General features: G+C 40.1%; 1 protein-coding gene across 1 annotated transcript; it reads left to right on the top strand.

Annotated features, from left to right (window-relative positions):
* The first annotated feature begins 10,490 nt into the window (after positions 1 to 10,490).
* Positions 10,491 to 19,598, top strand: zgc:110410 (LFG_like domain-containing protein). Its single transcript, XM_026373338.1, has 11 exons — positions 10,491 to 10,541; positions 11,408 to 11,513; positions 11,815 to 11,983; positions 12,375 to 12,453; positions 12,908 to 12,961; positions 13,224 to 13,314; positions 13,443 to 13,480; positions 14,121 to 14,208; positions 15,963 to 16,052; positions 16,480 to 16,527; positions 17,137 to 19,598. Exons 2-11 carry the CDS (start codon positions 11,412 to 11,414, stop codon positions 17,287 to 17,289), a joined length of 912 nt encoding a protein of 303 aa, XP_026229123.1. The 5' UTR covers positions 10,491 to 10,541; positions 11,408 to 11,411; the 3' UTR covers positions 17,290 to 19,598.
* Positions 19,599 to 20,269: the final 671 nt, after the last annotated feature.

Genomic DNA, 20,269 nt, shown 5'->3' with positions numbered 1-20,269 from the left:
ATGTGGGTAAAGTGACGTAAATGTGTATTAATGTAATGTTGTATTAGGACATAAAAAAATGATTTTTAACAAAAACCATTTTAACAAGCCAGATTTTAAGATTCATGCTCTAAAAAGCATTTTCACTGCTCATAACACTGAAATGCATGTAAGGCTTATGTCTTGGAAAATATACTGGGATTTAACATTCTGTGGAGCAATTTCCCATATAAGTACCTAGAGTTATTTAGTTTAATGTGCTCTTATTATTCTTAAAGTGGATGAATAATGTAAATTCTTCTATAACCATTTCAGCTAAATAAATTTTTCACCCAGAGTTAGGGCACTGAGGGCAGTGTGAAATAGCTCATAGTCGATCGAGAAAGTCTGCAGCTGATGTGAATTGAAGGGTGTTAAACTGAGGTCAATGAGCGCCATCAACACAATCTATCATGAGAGCAACTGAGGGGGCAGATGTGTGCGTGTCTGTAGGGTGGAGGGGGCACGGTCAGTGTCACCCAGCCTGAGCACAGGGAGGATCTTGTGCATTCAGCACAATCATTAATTATCTGCCAGTTCTCATCTTAAATCATGAGCAGGATCCATAATGTAGAATGATGCTCGTACTCAGTGAAAAACATTGCTGCAATATCATACATGTAATTAGCATAATGCTCATTTTAAAATGCATACATTACTGAACACTTGTTTTTTTTTTTTTTGGCTGTCGCATTTCATCATAACCTTTCCTCAAAAGAATCGTAAAGAATAAAGCTGTTGATTTCCTGTTTTTATTATTAACAATATTAAATATTCCACAGAGACCAGCAATCTACTGTTCCACTAACCTGACTTATCTCATCCGCAGACCTCCGCTGTTGTGAAAAACTATTCAAAGCATATAAGCGAGTGTCATCACAACCATACAAAAATATAGTCATTGTAGTTTATGTACGGTATAAACAACTTCACAGACTCATAATGGCCATCACTCTCAGTCTGTGTCTGAAATCACTTCCTATTCACTCCTCCCTGTGTAACGTACAATGACCAAATAATGAGCAGTAAACTGAGACACTTACTGAGCATCACAATGTTCAGCTCTAGAGCTGCAGAACAGCCACCTGCACAACGAGAAGCGTTGCATTGTAGGACTGTTAAGTAATGGACATGCCCTGTGCACCACATTCTCTGTAACAGTAAAGTAAAGTTTTCAAGTGTGTCAACAGTGTACTGTAGTGGACATGCACTCAACATTTGGACACTCAACATGGCCGACAGTAAGTGTAGCGCACTATTGAGCAGATAGGGAGTGAGACAGCCTCAGTCTCTGGAGAGTAGATGCTGCCTTGTTATCACAACCTCTCACTCATGTCATGTTGGTTTCTTGTCATCACTGTGTGTTTCCAGGCAATCAGCAGAGACACCAGCTAGTCATTGTTAAGTCTGACACAGAACTCACAAAAAATACATTTTAGGTGTTTGCACGGACTGCTTGGTAGCAGATTGAGATTGGACGGTGTCAGGCTTCTAGCTAATGTAACCAGCTACTGGCTTTATTTTTATATTTAGAGATATGAGAGGGGAAGGATCCTCTGATCTCGCTTCATGAAAGCAAAAGCAGATTTCCCAAAATGTCAAGCTTTTCAATTAATTATCTGACACCAGCTCACTCATTTAGCTTGTTTCCTGTTCTCATTGTGACTTTTTTCTCTGTTACTGTTTAAAGCTTTTTTGTTTTTTCTTCAAAGGTGTTCACTGTCGGGCTTTTATATCAACACTGAGACAGGTTTTACTTGCTATACCCATTAATACCAATAGATCCCACTAAATGATGCTTCCTATTCAAGTAATGGAGACAAACACAAAGAGGGACTTTTATACTTGGAAGATATTCACTTGAATTATTCAACTCAGACTCATTATGCCTCATTATAGCTCTAGATACACATTTGAATCCAAGAAGAAACTCCTATGGGCACCTGACTGTTGTTTTAAGACACTTGAATAAAATGAGATGAAAATGCTGCATTAATGTAAATGTGCAAATTTAATGAATCATTTCATAAATAGACGTCATGTCAACGCCTCCATGCTGCCAATGCACATGACATCTTAATAGGTTGTGTACATGAGCCAGTGCAACTCAACAGCATCCCTAACACCATGTGCATGTCACAATCAGAAATAATTATTGTACCTGTCAGTTACTATGGATATGTGAGGGATTTTCAGAATGAGGGGATCATATCATTTTTCATTACATAATGGTGATACACGTTAAAGTCTAATCTAAATAATGTCAAGAAGAAGTTAATTTAGCTCGGGGGTAAGAACTTGAGCATGTGACGATAGATCGTGCAAATGTGTGTGGAGGTTCTCAGTCGTCCATCTCAACGTTGTCTCAAACAAACTGGGATAACCACGATACACTGTGAAAGATTCACACTGTAGAGTAGATAGAATAGATAACCACTGTCTGCTCTTAGGTCTTTACTGTCTTGGACACAAAGATCAGAGAATACGTCAAAGGGGAGTCGAATGATCGATACGACCTTGACATATTGTAGCACACACGCTCTTCTCAGCACATGACAACTTGGATCTAATTGCTTACAGGGTGTCCAACTTAATTGCCCCTCTGTCTCCAGCAATTAATTGTGGAAATGTTCTAATTTAGCTTCTAATGCTTTGTGACACGCTCCTGAAGGAAGCAGATTCAGCCTGATGTGGAATTAGTGGCTGCACACAACAGATTTTTCTTTTTCTTCCACAAAGACGGTTTTGACCAGCCAATCACATCTGTCACATATGGCATTCTTCGCTGCTGAAAACGACTTCAGTCGACTCCCACAAGTCGAATCCTGGAGACGCTGAAGCTGTAATACACTCTGCTGCATGAAGAACGAGCTTTCTGAAGGACACGAGTGCGGTTTTTTAAAACACAGGGAATTATTGTAATTTCATCATCTCTCAAAGCCTCAATCAAAGCAGCCATAAAAGAAACTTCTGTGCTCCCCCAACAACCCCCAAAAACATAAAGTAAAATAAAGAGAAAAGAAACCCCACATCAGAACAGAGCCTGCTTTTGATCACTCCAGCCTGTGAGTGAGTAATTGGACTTCATAATTGATACACCGCATGTAGTATTTTATTCACGGGGCCAGAACAGCTGAACATTACTGTTCTGCAGGCTGATATTTGGTTAATACAGTTGCAAACACAAACAAAAAAACATATGTCACTGGCTTTATGCACAAGAATTGTCACTTAAAATCACACACTTAGAAGTAAAAAAGCAAAATACTAAAATAAATAAATAATGAATACAAATTTACCAGGGAATTTGTTAACTGCAGTCTTTATTCAGTGTAGCGCTTTTACTTAGAAACTAAGAATGTCACAGCAAGTGCATTTGAAAAACCCTTCAGATGTGTTCAAGCGCGTTCACCTGATCGACTGAATCAGTGAGGCACTTGCCCGTGTTTTGTCTTGTCTGTATTACTGTATGTACGAACACAACAAATAGTTTTGTGTCTTTGAATAGCAGATCTGCTCTTCAGAGTCCACCTGCGTGAGGCCTGACACACAAGGACACAGTTTGAAAACACTTGTGCCTCTACGCTGAACAGAATATTTCTTCTTCACCATTTTGAGTGACACACGGGGAGAAAAAAAAAACGCTTTAGTTATGAGCTATGAATTAATATGTGACATTTCATCCTGTCAATGGAATGTTTGAGCAATGATATACAACCTCTCTGTCAAGAATGGTGTGATAAATCATAGGATGCTGACATTTTAGATTTGTTATCATGTATGCTCTGGAGGAACAGGAACTCATTTCAGCATAAAAATGAAGGGGAGGAAAAGCGTGCCACATATGATGCTATCTAAACGTATGATTGAGCACATTTGTCCTGTCGAGGCATAATGACGTGTTGTGCAGGCCACAGCCTGCAGCACATTCTCAGAGAGGATAGCTTAAGTTACTACTAACTAAACAGCACATGCCAGTGTTGATATATGTTAATAAGGTGGAAAGGTCGAATGCAGGTGTTTTTATTTATGTATTTAGTTCATGCTAGTGTTTTGGTAACTGTGCCTCAACTGGTAAGAACATACTAAATCAGTGTGTGAATAGTTATTAGCTATTTTGAAGTCAGGGATCACTGGATGTTTGAACTTTTTAGAAGCCCTCCTGCTCAGACCAAGTCCAAAGCACAAAAACACAAAGGCACAGCTGCATCTGGAACTCAAGAACACATCAGCTTACAAGCACTTTGTGGAGAGTTTGGCAGATTTGTTTTATTCAGATCACTCATGCGGTAAAAATGACTATGAGCATTTTTCACTCTAGCTGTTTACTGAATATAATAGCTGTGTGTTATGGTGCTTGTATGGAACATAATGCATGAAGTGTGGAGTGTGGAGGCGTCTGCATTCTCTTCAGATGTCAGAGACTGTTTGATGGATTACCCAAACTGTCCCTGCAGTCTGCTGCTACTTCTGTTTGGCTTGTTGCTAAATTTTGTTGAACCATCTCCGCAGACCAGAGTAACATTGTAAAGACATGTGTTATGTCCTCCCAATCCAATTTAAATGAGGGTGCCATATATTGACTTATGGCAGTCATTTAAATCCTGCACAAGGACATTGGACTCGTCTTGGCTGATACATTTGTCTCCTTTCACTCTGGACCTGACATTATAGGCTGCTAGTTGTAATTTATTATATCATATAATAATGTACTTTCTTCTGTAGCTAAACAGGAACTTGGTATTGCTCCCGTGTGATATCACTATGATATAGTTCGTGTTTCCTGCCCACAGAGATTTGTCTGTCAGTAGAAGTTACTGCAGCAGCCAAAGCTGAACAGTAGGCAGAATCCTCATAAAACATCAGGATCCCCACATCCAGCCCGGCGTAGCTGGTCTAACCGTGAAATGCCACAGACACGCTACATAGGGCAACATCAGCATCACTTCACCACTGTACTAAGACAAGGCAGTCTCTATCAATTACCCAGCTTTTACTCTGTAAATCCAGCAACAACATTGACTATAGCATGAATAAAATCAGCTCTATTAGTGTCTAATGCTTTAAGTTACCGAAACAGTCAAGCAAACTCCAAAAAAAAAGAAGGACCCAGAATAAATAAAGAGCTTCTGTGTGTCAGCGTGTCTATAATGTTTGTATTTTTCCATTTGTGTAGTAGCTTCAGCCTCGTAGATTCTAACACAGTGGAACAACTATCCTAAGGGAAAATATCCTGTCACTAATTCAAAGTGGGACACAGATCTATGTCAGACGTGTGCTGCAGTTTATTTACTCACCCTTTTATATCCAACACATTCTAAATTTAAAGTGTTTTTAAAAAATAATTTCCTCTCAGTTTTTCAAAAATTAAATTAAAATACTAAAAAATTCCAAATAGATCATTTAATGGCATACTATTAAGTTCAAATTTGTAAAAACTGTAAAATGTAATTAGTTGTTTAAAAAACATTGGCCCTCCCACCTCCTATTATTTGGAAAGTCATCATTTTGTCCTGATATATTGTAATCCACAGCAGAGTATCACCCTGGAGGTGGCACATAGTAAGCACAAGAAAAAAACATTAAATATTTTCCAGAGCCGCTATTTAAAATAGTCCATGATTTTGCACTCACACGCTGCAGGTGCCCCGCTTTTGTTCGCTCACAGCCGGCACATAACAGTTGGTGCAAAGGCATATCTAAAAGCAAACGCTGTTCCATATCTGCACTCTTCTTCAAAATCTGCTCTGCTGCAGACCAGTGTTGTCCTTTGTCACAAGATTATCTGTCTGTTTCTGTCTTCTCTGTCTTGATACTGCCCTCGAATCCAGCCAAAGAGAAGCACACAGGCCATAACTGATTATATCGTACAAGCACTTTTCAGTGTGCATCAAACACATAATGCTAGTATGAAAAATCATTTTGCTCAGTGACTTAATATACATTGCGATCTTTTTGCTGGATCTTTTAGTGCTTGTTTTGTCTGATGTTTCAGTGGTATAAATCTTTGCTATTTCTCTTTAACATTACAAATTAGCAGTGAAAGTTAAAGTTCATAACACACTGGGTGAGGTTTAACTACATTCGATTGATAGTGATAGAACGTAAAATGAACAAAACTAATCTAGCTTTTCATATTTATTATATTATATATAATAAAAAATGTAGTTCTCCCAGTCGATAAAATGATTAACCAAGCAGGTTGTGTCATAAAGCCAGAAGAGAAACAGACTGACATTTGACCAGTGCCTGGTGGCAGCAATGGTTCCTCTTGTCAGAGTCATAACAGCAGTGAAATACCACTGTCAGTTATTGTTCTCTGGTTGTCACGGCTTATGTGAAATCTATTTTCTCTGTTTGAATACATTCTGGCAGCAAAGAAAAGACCTAAAGTCACATCTTCTCTGTCCAGTTTTTGACAGGGAGCATCTGACAGCAAATGGCTGCATGGCCTCTTCACAGACCGACCGGTCTCCCATCTGTCCTTGGGCAGCCTATGTTTCACAATGGCTTCAATTCCTTTGCACTAGCTTACAATTATTTTACCCCTAGTGCCTTCATCATCTGTGAGGTTGGAGTGGAGACTGTCCTGGTGTGATTGTAGGCACCTCCTATATGCTCCATACAGGAACATTTCTGCATTCTATATTATAAATAATTTCAACAGTGCCTGTTTTTGAAGAGAGAGTAATTGTGATGAAAGCACCATAGCTGCCCTTCGTAGAGTGTTAAAAATAAATAATCTGCTGCCTATTTGAGACGTTACTTAACACACAAAGTCTTTATTACATATGTCTGCAGCAGGAATATGAAGGGAGGAGAAGATTTTTCCATGATGATGATTGCTCTGGACCCTGAGGGATTACATAGAGCTCTAGCCTACATTTGACCTGGCAGCATGTACCCAGCCTGTCAGACACTGCCATGCCTTTAAACAAACTTTCCTTCAGTCCTGTCATGGCATCATGACACTCCACTCCACTCAGAGTCAGCCCCATCCCAAACTCAGCCGCCTGACGTTGTCAGAAGAGTGATCAGTCGATACGTCTTCAGATCCACGTGTGTCGACTCTGATTAACTGGCTGAGGTTTCGCAGTTAAAATTACAGATGTTTTGTTGCATTTGCAAATTTTATCAGAAGCGTTTTATCTTTGGAAACCCAATCTCAAAGTATTTACAGATCAATTCAAGTTACAAAACAAAGATTCAGTCATTTGAGAAGAATCAGAGGGTAGATGTCTGTGAAAACTCGCCCAGCTTAGAGTCTCGCAGTATATGTTAGAGCTGAATTAACTTGAAACAACCTAAAAGAAATTAAATTTAGTGACTCAGCTGTCTGAGTATTGAAACATGGAAAGTAATGCAGCACTGTTGGTTTATTAGCCCGCAGTGTTGATGAATGGTGCAATAATGGCTTTCATTATGAGTGCTGATTTAGTTGCTGGTAAGTTCCACAGTGGTTTATTGTTGGCTCCCTGTGTTGTTGACGTGCTGCCCAACCAAAGCCAACATATACCAGCACAAACATTCACCCACAGTATAGTTTTAACACTGTTCCCAGCCAGCTCAGCTATTGAGCCTTGAGCTCACTCACAAAACCAGGGCACTGTAGAATTAAACGACCTAAAGACTTGTTAATTTCCTTATGATGTGGTTATTTTGAAAACAATTTATTACAGTCACTGAAACATTTCAGTGAAATTAGTATCATCTGCAACACGGTTGATACTGAATTAAAGTCCTACTTCCTAGAATACACTCAACAGAGTGCTCGTTTGAAACAATGCTGATGTAAACTCTGACCCTAATAAGGATAGATTCATCTGCGGTGTTGTGCTCTCTACTACAGTAATGAAATATATGAAATAAACTATGAATAATAGTCATGTTCATTCACTTAATTATGTGCAGAGAATTAGTTTGACTCATTAGCTAAACAAGATAATGCAAGTCCGCCTGGAAACCAACGCGGTGCTGATGTGGTTGTCGCGGTGAGTCGAAATGTTGTGTCAAGATGGTTCATTTTACTGAAATATTATCCTATACTTGACGCAGCTGGACTGGCTGATGTTATTACTGTAAATGGAACACCGTACGGACTATCTCATTATTTACAGTAGCACATGCAGTCCCGCAGTGTAATGGGAGCCATTGTAGAAGTCTCCCATTGGCAATACATCCTGCTGAAATTCTGCACTAGCAGCTTCAGGAGGGCTGTAAATTAGAAATGAAGAAGCATGTAGTCGCACAGACATCCAGACCTGCACTGGAGCTCTCTGAGGTCACACAAACCACCATTTCAATTCTCCAAATAAATCCTTCTGTGGCCAGAATGGCCGGGAAGCAGTAATTCACAACAGCATGCAGCGTAAGAGAGGCTCTCATGATGGCTACATCTCTCCTTCTCCGGTGACACCAGAATACTCCCTTTTGTGATCCTCGGTCTCAAAAGCCCCAAAGAGCATCGTAGCAGTCTGACAAAACAGAGCTGTCACAGCCTGTCTGCAAGAAGAAAAGACACCCTCTGTCTAGTTGTCTTTGTTATGTCTTGTCTTTTTTTTCATTTATACTTTGCTCCTTTATTTCTTCTGTTTGTTTTGTCTCTATTCTTTCTTCCACCCTTCCTTCATTCTTGTGTACCTTCCTTTCTCATTTCATCCCTCCATTGTTACTTTCATCTCTCTCTTCCCCTCCCTCTGTCCTCTTTTTTTTTCTTCTATCCTTCCTGTGGTCGCTCTTTTCTTCCTTCCCTCATTCCCTTAATTCCTCCATCCATCCCGTGTCTCATGACACAGCTCTCTGCTCTGCACACATTCTGCTCCATGTGTGTTACCCCTGTTTGGACAGCACCGAGTCCATCAGATCTGAGTTAAATGCAGCCACACACTGGGCTCCACGCTGATTGGTGTGTCAACACAGGCTGGATTTCAACTGCCTGCTCAAATGTGACTTTGTTTGGTGCGCCACCTGTTCAAATCCAGCTCAGATCTTATGAATGGGTGAGAGAAACCTTGTCAGATTTGAGCAGGCAGTGTAAATCTAGCCCATGTTGACGGACACACCAATCAGAGCAGAACAGAGCGAGGATCTATGTTTGTGGCTGAAATGCTGTCTTAGGCTTCAGATATGATGCTCATTTCCACTGTGTGGCGAGTGTTCGTTCTATTCTTCAATTTAAAAGAAGACGCGTTGCTGTCTGAACAGGGAAACAACGTTTTGCATTAGTGACACTTTAAAGGAAACAAAAATATTACATGTAGTTGAGAGAAATGAAGGATTTGATCCAGCAGTTAAAATGGAGAGGCAGCTGGTCTAAGAGAGCTCTCAGGGGGATTTGGTGCTGCTGGTTGGGTGGGGAGGTGTGAGAAGTGGGAGAGTCACAACCAAATCACTACAATTAGTAGAAGAAGCACAGGAGACTAGTGCCCCCCAGTGTTTGTTTGATATATAAACTCTGTGCTGCTGTGATATTAAAGACTCTCACTTAGTTGAAATTGCCTTTTTTTTAATCATGTACAGAGATCAGAACCAAATTACCAGCTTTAGTTGTTGTTCAGTCCTTTATAAATAATCTGTCTTCTGCAGCTTTACTGTTCAAGTCAACAGCCAGAGCTGCAGAGTGGGTGTACATGAAGCAGGAAGTCTAATGGTTGCTGTCATGAAAAGAGCCTGAAACACAGTCTAGAGGTTGTCGTCGTTATGTATCTGAGGTATAATCCCTTTAAATATTACATTAAAACACACGATGTTTGGTGGAATCAAATTTAATCAATGCTATGAAGTGGAAATGACAAAGTATTTGAGCTGTTTTCATTGAAAAAGGACTGGTTTCTCATTCATAGATGAAGTCCTCACTATATCCTTTTCAGTGGCAATTCTCCATGGAGGAGCACTAAGACTGTATTGACCTACATTACTTCACGTATTTTCAGCATACAGTATGTCTTTAGCTATTCTTCCTTGCTGATACTCAATATCCATAATCCCTTTGTGTAGGTTGGATTCATGGCGTGCATCAGCCGTCTGTCTGTGACTGGATGATTTCCATGAGCAGGTTGCTGTCAATGTGTAACCAAGGAGAGCCAGGAAGGTCACGTGACAACATTTCACAGGGGCCATTGTACTGCATTGGCCTTTTTGTGCGATACAGGAAGAAATGTTACAGACTTATCACTTACGGCAGCCTAATGATGTGTCATTACAGGAAATTGAAATTTATAACCTGCATTTGTTGAAAGCATTAGTTTTAACTTCTAAAGGCTTTTATGGCACCGAATAGGAGAAAGAAAGAAAAAGGTAAAGACACAGTTTGCTCTAACAAAGTGCCAGCCCTGTTGGTTTAATGACATTTTAAGAACTTCATCAGAATATCCCATTGAGCCTAATGAGGGATACATCCTTTTCCCCTGGAGCTTAACTCCTGTCTCTGTGGGAACTGACTGATAACAGGTAGACTTTGCCCTCAAGGGGAACCAACACTACAGGAAGAGCAGCAGTGCAGATTCCAAGCTGTCACAGCAGAGGTAAGGCATATTTCAATGGATTCAAGTTGTTATTAATTGATTTATGTGAACAGACCTGAAGTCAAACAGCGGCCGGTCGCTTTTTGAACACTAGAAAAACAGTTTTGTCACATCTCGGAAGTGGGGATGTTTAAGGCTATGTAAGCAAACAGAAACAAAGTCCAGCTCTTGTCATTCAAAAATTAGAAAATATGTTTAAACATACAGTATTTTCACTTTGTTCTGTCAATCACAGGTTTTATTTCAGGAGTTTAGTTGAGCTGTATTGAGGAAGCTGATGTCAAATTAGGTTTTTATGTGGCATGAGTCATTACTAATTTCCGATGTTACAGGGAGTGTATATTTTTGATTAAACCATCTACACAGATCAAAATACAGTGCTGACGCGTCTTTGAAACTGCTGGTTTCTTATCTACAGCCAGCGCAGCTTTCTTGTGGTTTCATTTCATACAGAATTTGTGATTGTGCAACTAATTATGACTCAATGACTTTAATGATTAATGCAAAACCGGGGACCTTAAAGTGTCATGTCGTCACAGTATATGAAATAAAATCCCTGCATTTGCTCTGTCTTCCTTGATGACATCTGAATGTCCTCTGAGCTCAATTAACCGCAACCTATTTGGCCATTAAATACACATACAGCTCTATTATAAGAGAATGAGGCTTAAGGCCATCATTATTAATGTTAGTCATGGATGGCGCTCAGTGTTTGTGATGTGTGATGCATCATTTTGTAATCACCCATTTATTTGTTCCACGCTGACATTGCCCCATTTGCCAGTTTAGCATTCCTGATGAAAGCGTTGACGTTTATAAAAATGCTTTAGTGTCTCAGCCGTGACATTACCTTGCCTGTCTGTCAGAGCAATGGCCCAAACCAATGGCAACAGCAATGGTGGATATGGACCACCTCCCTCGTACAGCCCTCAGGACTACAGAGAGAGCTCCTACACGGGGGTGAGCTATCAGGTCAGTCCCAACATCAGTACCTTTTTAGTACAGAAGCTGAGATAAAATCATATTTTTTCCCTTCATTTTGGATTTAATGTCTAACTGTTAAGAAAGCATCAGCTGAAATCACACACACCAGCAGTCTTTGATCATGGGATTATCATATATTAAGTGTCAGCAGCACAAGAACTGTTTGCTCATTTGATTTCACATTGATGACAGTGTTCCTTTCACTCACTCACTTCAAAAAGAAAGAAAACTGAGTCCACTATCCAAACCCAAGTGTAGTTTGAACCGTCTGTTTGTCTGCATGATGCAGGTTGGGACAGGACAAGTTGCAGTAGTCTCCCCTCCTGGCACCTATGATAACATGGCCCCTCCTGAGGGTATGGCAGCAGCTGGAGGTGACCAGCAGTACGTTGAAGCTCCACCTGACTACTCCAGCAGCTTAGAGGATAGTGGCTTCAGCGATGCTGCCATACGAAGAGGTGAGGAATGGAGCGAGCATAATGAATATGTGTTAGCTTGCATGGCCAGAGCAGAAAAGGATAAACAGAATTCACACCCTCCATTTTCTTTTCAGTGTTTTCTTGGAATTGATTTGAAATTGAAAATTGTTCCCTGATCTGCAAACTGTACTGTACTGTACCCTGCTGCAGCTCCTCACCTCCCACACAACACAAATTATTTGAAATGAGAGGTTGAAATGCGGGTTTGGTGAAAACAATCATTTTGAATTGTGGTGCAGCATAAACAAGTGTGTGTGTGTGTGTGTGTGTGTGTGTGTGTGTGTGTGTGTGTGTGTGCGTGCGTGCGTGCGTGTGTGTGTGTGTGTGTGTGTGTGTTGTGTGTGTGTGTGTTTTCTTTCTTTCCGAACAGGTTTCATAAGAAAAGTCTACTTGACCTTGATGTTGCAGCTGCTGGTGACTGTTGGGATCATCTGTGCTTTTATTTACTGGTGAGGCACCAGGGGAATTCCTTTTCCCCGTGTAAGAGAGGAAATGCATGTCAGGCACCTATCCATCTATCAGCCTTTAGTGTAGTCTGTCAGTGTGCAAGGCCTTCCAACATCACAGTGTACAAGCACCACAGTTGTCCTAACAAAAATTTCCAGCATGCAGCTCAGCACTGCTCAAATAACCATAAATATGTGAAGTGACACAAGAACGGTAGAGAATACGTGAGCGTTTCTAAAACCTAATATTTTTGCCTGCAGTTGTTCGAAAGCTTTATATGTTTTGTATAATGTATGTGGTGGAACGCTGCTACAGTAATTTCTTTTCATAAATTCCATCTGGCTCCCATGTGCACAATGCTCTGTCCTCTGTTAATATTTAATCAAATCATTCTACTGCCTCTATCTAATAAATGGTTCCTCTATTAACCACTCCCTTTTCCTTATCAAACAACAGGGACACTCTCAGGAACTGGACACTGGCCAACTTCTGGTTCTCCTATGCTATGATGTAAGCTGCCCTGAACATTTAGTTAGATTGTTTAAACACTGCGTGCTTATTTGTTTTAGCATCTTTGACCATCTGCATGTTTAAACACGTAATAAAATCTCACGTAAATCACGAGCTGTCACCTGCTTCTGAATCCCACTCCAAGAAACTGCCCTGAATAATTCACTGGCTGAATTCACATATTAAACACAGCTCTTTTTTTTCTTTTTTATAGCCTGTTTATTTGCTATTTACGATACACTTTATATTCTCTGTGAAATAGGGCGGCCGTGATGGTGCTCATCCTGGCAATGTCCTGCTGTGACAACCTTCGTCGTCAAGTTCCTCTCAATTTCGTTGCCCTGGGCCTGTTTGTGAGTAGAAGCAGTACCAGCCAGGCATCAAATTAAACCCCCACCACACCTGCTCTATTCCACCATTTTTCTGTTATGTATTTACTTTCCATTTGTCTCCCATCTATCTTTCTCTCCCTGTGTCTCAGACTATTGCAGAGGGCCTGATGCTTGGATCTGTGGCAGCGTGAGTGTCCAAGGATCAATCCCCACCTGATGCTGACTCATTTACACAACAACAGCCCTGTTTGATCTATATCTGATAACGAGTTTGATGCCAGCAATGAAGCCATCTAACCCGGAAAGATGTTATCATGGCTGGTTTGCCAAATTAAAAAAGCGTATGGCATCATATTCTCTGGGTGAAGCTGGAGATAAATCAGAAGCATCACCAACAGCTGAAAACCGTTTTTCTCTGTACCAGCGCCAGCATAAACACAAGATACCTTTTCCATTTATGAGATATTTCTTCTTTAGCAGAGTGTCACTCTATCAGAAAAGCTATCAGTTGATACTCTGCTCTCCAAAATACATTAAAATTACCATATTTATGACACATAGCCAGAAGTTGTATCAGACATGAAATGAACATGGGCAACACATAATGCAATGCACGTCCAGTGGGGGTCTTTCACTTTAGTAGAGACGCGTCAGTTTAAACTGTTACATGATAAAATACCACATTTCTTATAGGACCCAATGTTTGCCTCTCGGGAGCGAACAGAACCCCACTGCTCAAATAGTGTATACACTTTAACTGCTCACTAGATTGACATGATACTATGGGGTTTGTTCCCACTGCGTCTGTTTGATATTTCTCTCTGCAGGTACTTTGATGCTGAGGCAGTTCTGTGGGCCATGGGGGCAACAGCGCTGGTGTCCTTCGCCTTGACTCTGTTCGCTATGCAGTCAAAGGTAAGATCTGTCACACACTTTGAGCTCAGTTTGCAGTGCAGTCAAGTGAAATTTCATAAACTGAGGCAACTTTGCCACGCAGCCGGTGGTAAATGTCCGTACACTTGCCTGTGCAGTCAAAGGAAACGTGTTAAGCTGAGCTAGTCAGGTCCGTTTTTTCATGCGGTGTTTGCTATATGCAGTCACCAGTTTAAAGCTCTGATGGCTTTGCTGCCCAGGCGAAACTATGATTAATGCTGAGATCAGTGTATTTGTCAATCAAGTTAATTCCTTATGTCAAGAGGTGGGACAGAGTTAAACCTCTGTCTGGGCTGCTCTCGTGCTGACTAAGACTCCTATCATAAATATTGAGTTCAGAAATGGCCTTGAGCCTTTTGTTATTTGCTCAATGCCCCTTCTTCCTTTTTGTCAGTGTCCTTTTTACCATGAACTGTCTAATAAAGCAAACATGCTACAAAGTTAATCTTTAAAAAAGTCCTTTCAGAAACACTGCTGGCACAATGCTTCTCCACTGAGTTACATTTAGATATTGAAAGGACCCAAGGCTAAGTTTGGTGAAGTGACAGTGATGCATGCGCTTTAAATGATAATAATAAATAATGCTGATGTGAATTTCCAACCTCACCAAGAATCTAATGTAAAAGGTAATTTTACAATTATTACAGTACAATGATAGATGAACAAATTTGATTAATTAAAGAAGCTTCTGCTACAGTTACCTTTATATATATGTGCACAGTAAATAAACAGTATTAATCTTTGAATTGTCAGTATTTATATAAAGTAACTTATGCTTGTGTAAGTGACACTTCAAATTAGACTTTATTAGCAAGAGTCAGTGTGCACAAGTGAAGAGACCTTTTGAAAACCATCTTGATAAATGGCTCATATATATATATAAAAAAAAGGTAAATGTGCAGTCACTGAATGAAAAAGAAAAACAGACGAGATAAGAGGCAAATTCTAAATGCATTTAAAGTCCCTCTGAATCAGTGCTAAGTGCACCTGAAGGAGCTGCAGACATATATTCTTTCTGCAACGACTGGGTCACAGAAACAAGCATGTGTCTGCTGAATACACTGACATCACATCTGGCCTTAAATGCTCTTTTCTCTTTTCTAATCAGTAGCAGGAAGTCATATGGATTAGGTTTAAATAGTCTGCATTTAATGCTCCTGGATTATATGAATAGAAAACTGCACCATGTCATCAGCCCATCGAAGGCTGAGCGTGGTCACTAATACCACTCCTTTCAGATTATTTTTACAACTTTACATTCATCTTGCAGTTTCAGCAGCTCGTGCTCTTCAGGCCACACCGTGCACGGAGCTCTTTTGTCTCTGTCACTGTGATATAAATGTCATACACAATGCCTTGCATGTTTAGCTCATAGCTGCTCAGGTGATCAGTGTTAAGTGATTCTCCTGAAGTAGCTGCCATCTTTTTTTCTGTCGATCTGAAAAGGCCACGCGGGCCAAAAGGTCACCCTCCCCTGCCTGCGTTGCATCTTGCTGAATAATTATCCAGGATCATTATATCGAGAATGGCTAGGATTTTCTTTTGTATTGAGCTGCAGTGCGTCTTCATCATCTAGTAATCTGCCTCACAGCACAGCTGCAATGCCGACGACCTTGAGCACCCCGGCTTTTACAGCAATGATGAGAGTAAATGAGAGATGTTGTGTCTACAGTTTTCCGTTTGAGAGGCTTGTCACATTCACTGTTTCTCTCCCCCACCCTCCTTTCCTGCACCAGTGGGACTTCACCACACTAAATGGGAGCCTGTGGGTGTTTGCCTGGACCCTCTTTTCGTTTGCATTGCTTTGCGCAATCCTCCGATCGCAGGTAAATCAAGTTAGTCATTGTGTTTACACCTGTGTTTGCTGTGAGAACAGGTTTGAAATTAATTGCAGTTCGAGGCAGGCAGTATATACAGCCTCATAGCTTTTATCCCCAGGATGTACTGCCACTGACCCGTGTCCTGAACAGACTATAAAAAAGAGAGTGTGCACTCTCCAACCTGCACTGATCTCAGACGGTGGCATTAAATGTTCACTGTGACGACTGCTAAAAACATATTGTGTCCAGCCTTTATCAGCCCTTACAGCATCATATTCATCAAACAGAACAACTAAAATGGAAAACGATGTAATTTGTAAGCTGTGTTAAAGAGGGAGGCTGGATTATCGTCTGCAGCCAACACTGCAGTGTTATTTTCCAACTGTTGGCGATTGTTAGTAAAGTGCTGCTGATTTTGTGTCTCTCTCAACAGTATCTTTACATCACATACGCCTGCCTGGGAACCCTGCTGTTTTCTTTAGTAAGTACACTCAAATTTTCATAATAGAGAATGGTTTTTAGAAAAGGGCAACACAGGCAGAATGGAGAAACAGACTGAAACTAACCTTTCAAATGAAAGAAACCATCATCCAAGAAGGTTTAATGTCAGATGACAATGTGATGGGAGATTTGATTGCAGGGCCAAGCAGCCCACCAGCCGCTTGTCACTGCATTTAGTCTGAAGAGAGTCACTCTGATGTCCTCGTGGCCTTTAATTTCTATTATGCACTGCTTAACAGCAGTGGGCTTCGTGTTCACAGTCACCTCACTGTTTGCCTTTGGCATTAAAAGCAAATGTTGTGACCCATCCCATCAGCTGGTGGAACAAACTGCGACTGCACACAGGGCTGAACAGGCTGTCAGCACCAAGTCACAACTTATTTTCAGCTGTACAACTGTGACTACATGATTATTTATATGGCGTGTTATCTGCAGAGTCTTCGCGCTCAAAGATAGGAAACGCTGCTCGTGTTTTCCTTCAAACCGATTCCTCTAACCGCCGCTGTCTCTTTCGTCACACAAACACAGTGCCTTCAGATGTGAGCGTTTGTAGTGCTGAAGCATGTCGTCTCAATCTGTCTCTCTGCAGTACTTGGTGTTTGATACTCAGCTTATTCTGGGTGGAAAACACAGGAAGTATACAGTCTCTCCTGAGGAGTATGTGTTCGCTGCTCTCAACCTCTATCTGGACATCGTCTCCCTGTTCCTCCTCCTGCTGCAGCTCATTGGCCTCTGCCGCTGACACTCAGCCTTCATGGAAAACCAAAACCCTTTGGTTTCATCAGCAGTTGTCTAATTGCTGGCTGATCAGAGATCTGCTATCATATATTTTATTAAGGACATAGGAATGTTTATGTTTCTCTTTCTGTCATTTATCACTGTTAACATTTTATACTCTATTTTCTAAATGCTGTTGCCAAACTAATAACCACTGTTAACAGGATTAAACTGTGTAATATGTTCTGCAGCTTAAATGAAGCTTAGAAATGCTTGTGGAAAACTAGATTCCAGAAAGCAAACTAACTCTGCTGAAGGACAGAATCTGTCTGCATTAGCACTCCCAGCTCCCAGGGCACTGTCATCTTTTTCTCTGCACAATGTGTTTCTACAGACTGTAGGTACTGTATCTCAACAATCAGGGAAGAGGAGCAATCTCAGCTCCATGAATAAAAAACACAAATCAAAACTCAACACATAGTTTATTGGCATCACACATCAAACTTTTTTTTTTTTCATATAAAGAGGGAATGTATCAAGTATAGACTATGAAAGTGCAAATAGCATTTCAAGGATTAGTTGCTTTACAATAGAAAATCTCGATGAGTTACAAAATGTTATATGCCATTTTAAAATAAATCACCTGGACATTAGAGGTGAAATACAAAGAAAGTACAAATTCCATTTAGACTTGTAGCCATTCCATGCACAGCAAACTGTTGAACAAAAAAGGGCAACAAATGTCATCTCCTCCATTAATCCAATCCAACAAAGTTAGCTCCACTAACCATATGGCACTCACTGCTTCACCCCTTCAAGACACTTGTTGATGCAATCACTGTCTTTAGATTTCATGTGACTCTAAATGTCTGTGAGAAAACAAAGATCATTTACTTCAGTCAGACATTAGTCTGTGCAAAAACATACTTAAGTCTTACAACACTTTGATTTTATATTGGGTATGACATTTACAATCCATTTTCTTTAATGGATCAATTCAATTTCTAAAAGATACCTGCTTTATATTGCAACTTTCCTCCATTTTAGTGTCTTCAGGTGAGAATACATTAAAACACTTACAGTAAGTCAACTCATTCCAAAGTCAATACAGTGATTGTTTGTTTTTCAAACACAGAATAACCAACTATCGTGTGCAAGCAAAACCTCTTGCTCCAAACAAGAGAAATAAAACCTTTTTTCAGAATACTTGGGAATAAGATTTGAAAGTACAAATGTATGACAGTGACCATTACCCATTATACCAAATAATAATAATAATAATCAGTGTTATCCACTAAGATAATACTACGAGAACCAACAAAAAGCCTCGTGCTACAAATATTTTGATAAAAAAAAAAAAAGAGTTAATGTCTGCACACTACAAACTTGAGATATATAACTTTAAGGTAACAGGTGTTTGTTTGTTTACACTGTAAATACTGTGTAATTAGCACTCAGATAATGTATGAAAAAAAGAATTAAGTAATGGTGATTGACATAAAGGCACTGTATCTCTAACCTGCGTAGAGAACTGTTTCAAAGACGTGGACTCATTCATGCATTACCTTGTAGCCCACAGCAGCTGCAGAGCTCCAGAAAGGCTTTGCTTATATAACACTTAAAAAGAACCCAGACTTTGATTACAGTGAGTTGGGCTTGAGTCATTAATTTACCAAAGTCAGAATATGATCGCCTGATCATCTCTTTCATTGGCCTTTCCTCTAGTATATAAGCGCTACTACTCGCTCCACATCCAGCTGCAGTGCTTCACATTACTTTATGGCGAGCTACAATAGAATTCAGAATATGCTGTTCAAAGTTATGAACTGAATGACACGGAGCGGCCTCTCTGGTCCTGTCAGCATTTGCTGTTTCTGAAGCTCAGAATACATTTCCAATTAAAAGTGGAATTGAGGCTTTGAGACTGTCAAGTCCATTATGAAATGTTTTCAGGTCAGTCACCTACTCTTCATTTGAAGTATTGACCAAAATGTTTTTAATTGTGAATGTGTCACATAGTAAAGTACACAACCATTGTGGTATTAAACTAGAGATCTACACAGAACACTACAGCTTTTAGTGAAATTTGAAACCATCACTCAGCTTCAGTCTAAAATATGGCTCGATACTTTCACATTAAAGTTTAGCTGAGTTGTTTAGATTGTAATTAGCAGGCACAATTTGCTCTGAAGAATCCACTTGGTGACTGCAAACTGTGCTTTAGCTAGTCAGTGTTTGGCACCGATAAAGTAGGCTGATATGGACAGAATGAGATCTCTCTCAGCCTGCACCATATAGATTGAATACTGGAACAAAATATGAATCTGTTCCCTATGTACAGCTGAAAAATCTGCTTCAGCCCTGATTCAGACACATACAGTAGGCTTTTACTCCAGTGGAACAAAAATAATATCTGCAAGAGGCAGATCTACTCTAATATTTAATTCAGAAACCTTTCTTCATACTTCTATCAGCATAGTACGTGACATATTAATACCTGTCATCAAATGTAATCTCTCAGTTGGTGATTTCAGGCTGTTTTCTTTTTTTTGGTGGGGGGGGGGTACAATACAGTAAACCCAGGCATCTGCCTCCAACAGTATACTAAGCTAAGAATCTACTTCTTCCACCACGTCCAGCTGAAGATGAACCAACACATTCTTCATTCTGTTTACATTCCACCCCATTAGCTATTACACATACAGTGGCAAGAAAAAGTATGTGAACCTTTTGGAATTTCATGGTTTTCTGCATTAATTTCTCATAACGTGATCTGATCTTCAGCTTTGTCTTATTAACAAATATTCATATTCATAGTATGAACAAATATAATGTGCCTAAAATAATAAGACAAAACAATTCTGATCTTTCATGTCTTCATAGAGAACAACCTCAGTGCTAGTGGAAAAAGTATGTGAACCCATCATGTAATCGTTGATTTACATGAAGCTAGAAAGGGTTACAAAGTGATGTCAAAGACTTTAGAAATTCACCAGTCTACAGTT

Source organism: Anabas testudineus, chromosome 16 (assembly GCF_900324465.2).
Source record: "Anabas testudineus chromosome 16, fAnaTes1.2, whole genome shotgun sequence".
Classification (NCBI taxonomy): Eukaryota; Metazoa; Chordata; class Actinopteri; order Anabantiformes; family Anabantidae; genus Anabas; species Anabas testudineus.
This window is presented reverse-complemented; position numbering and strand designations above follow the sequence as displayed.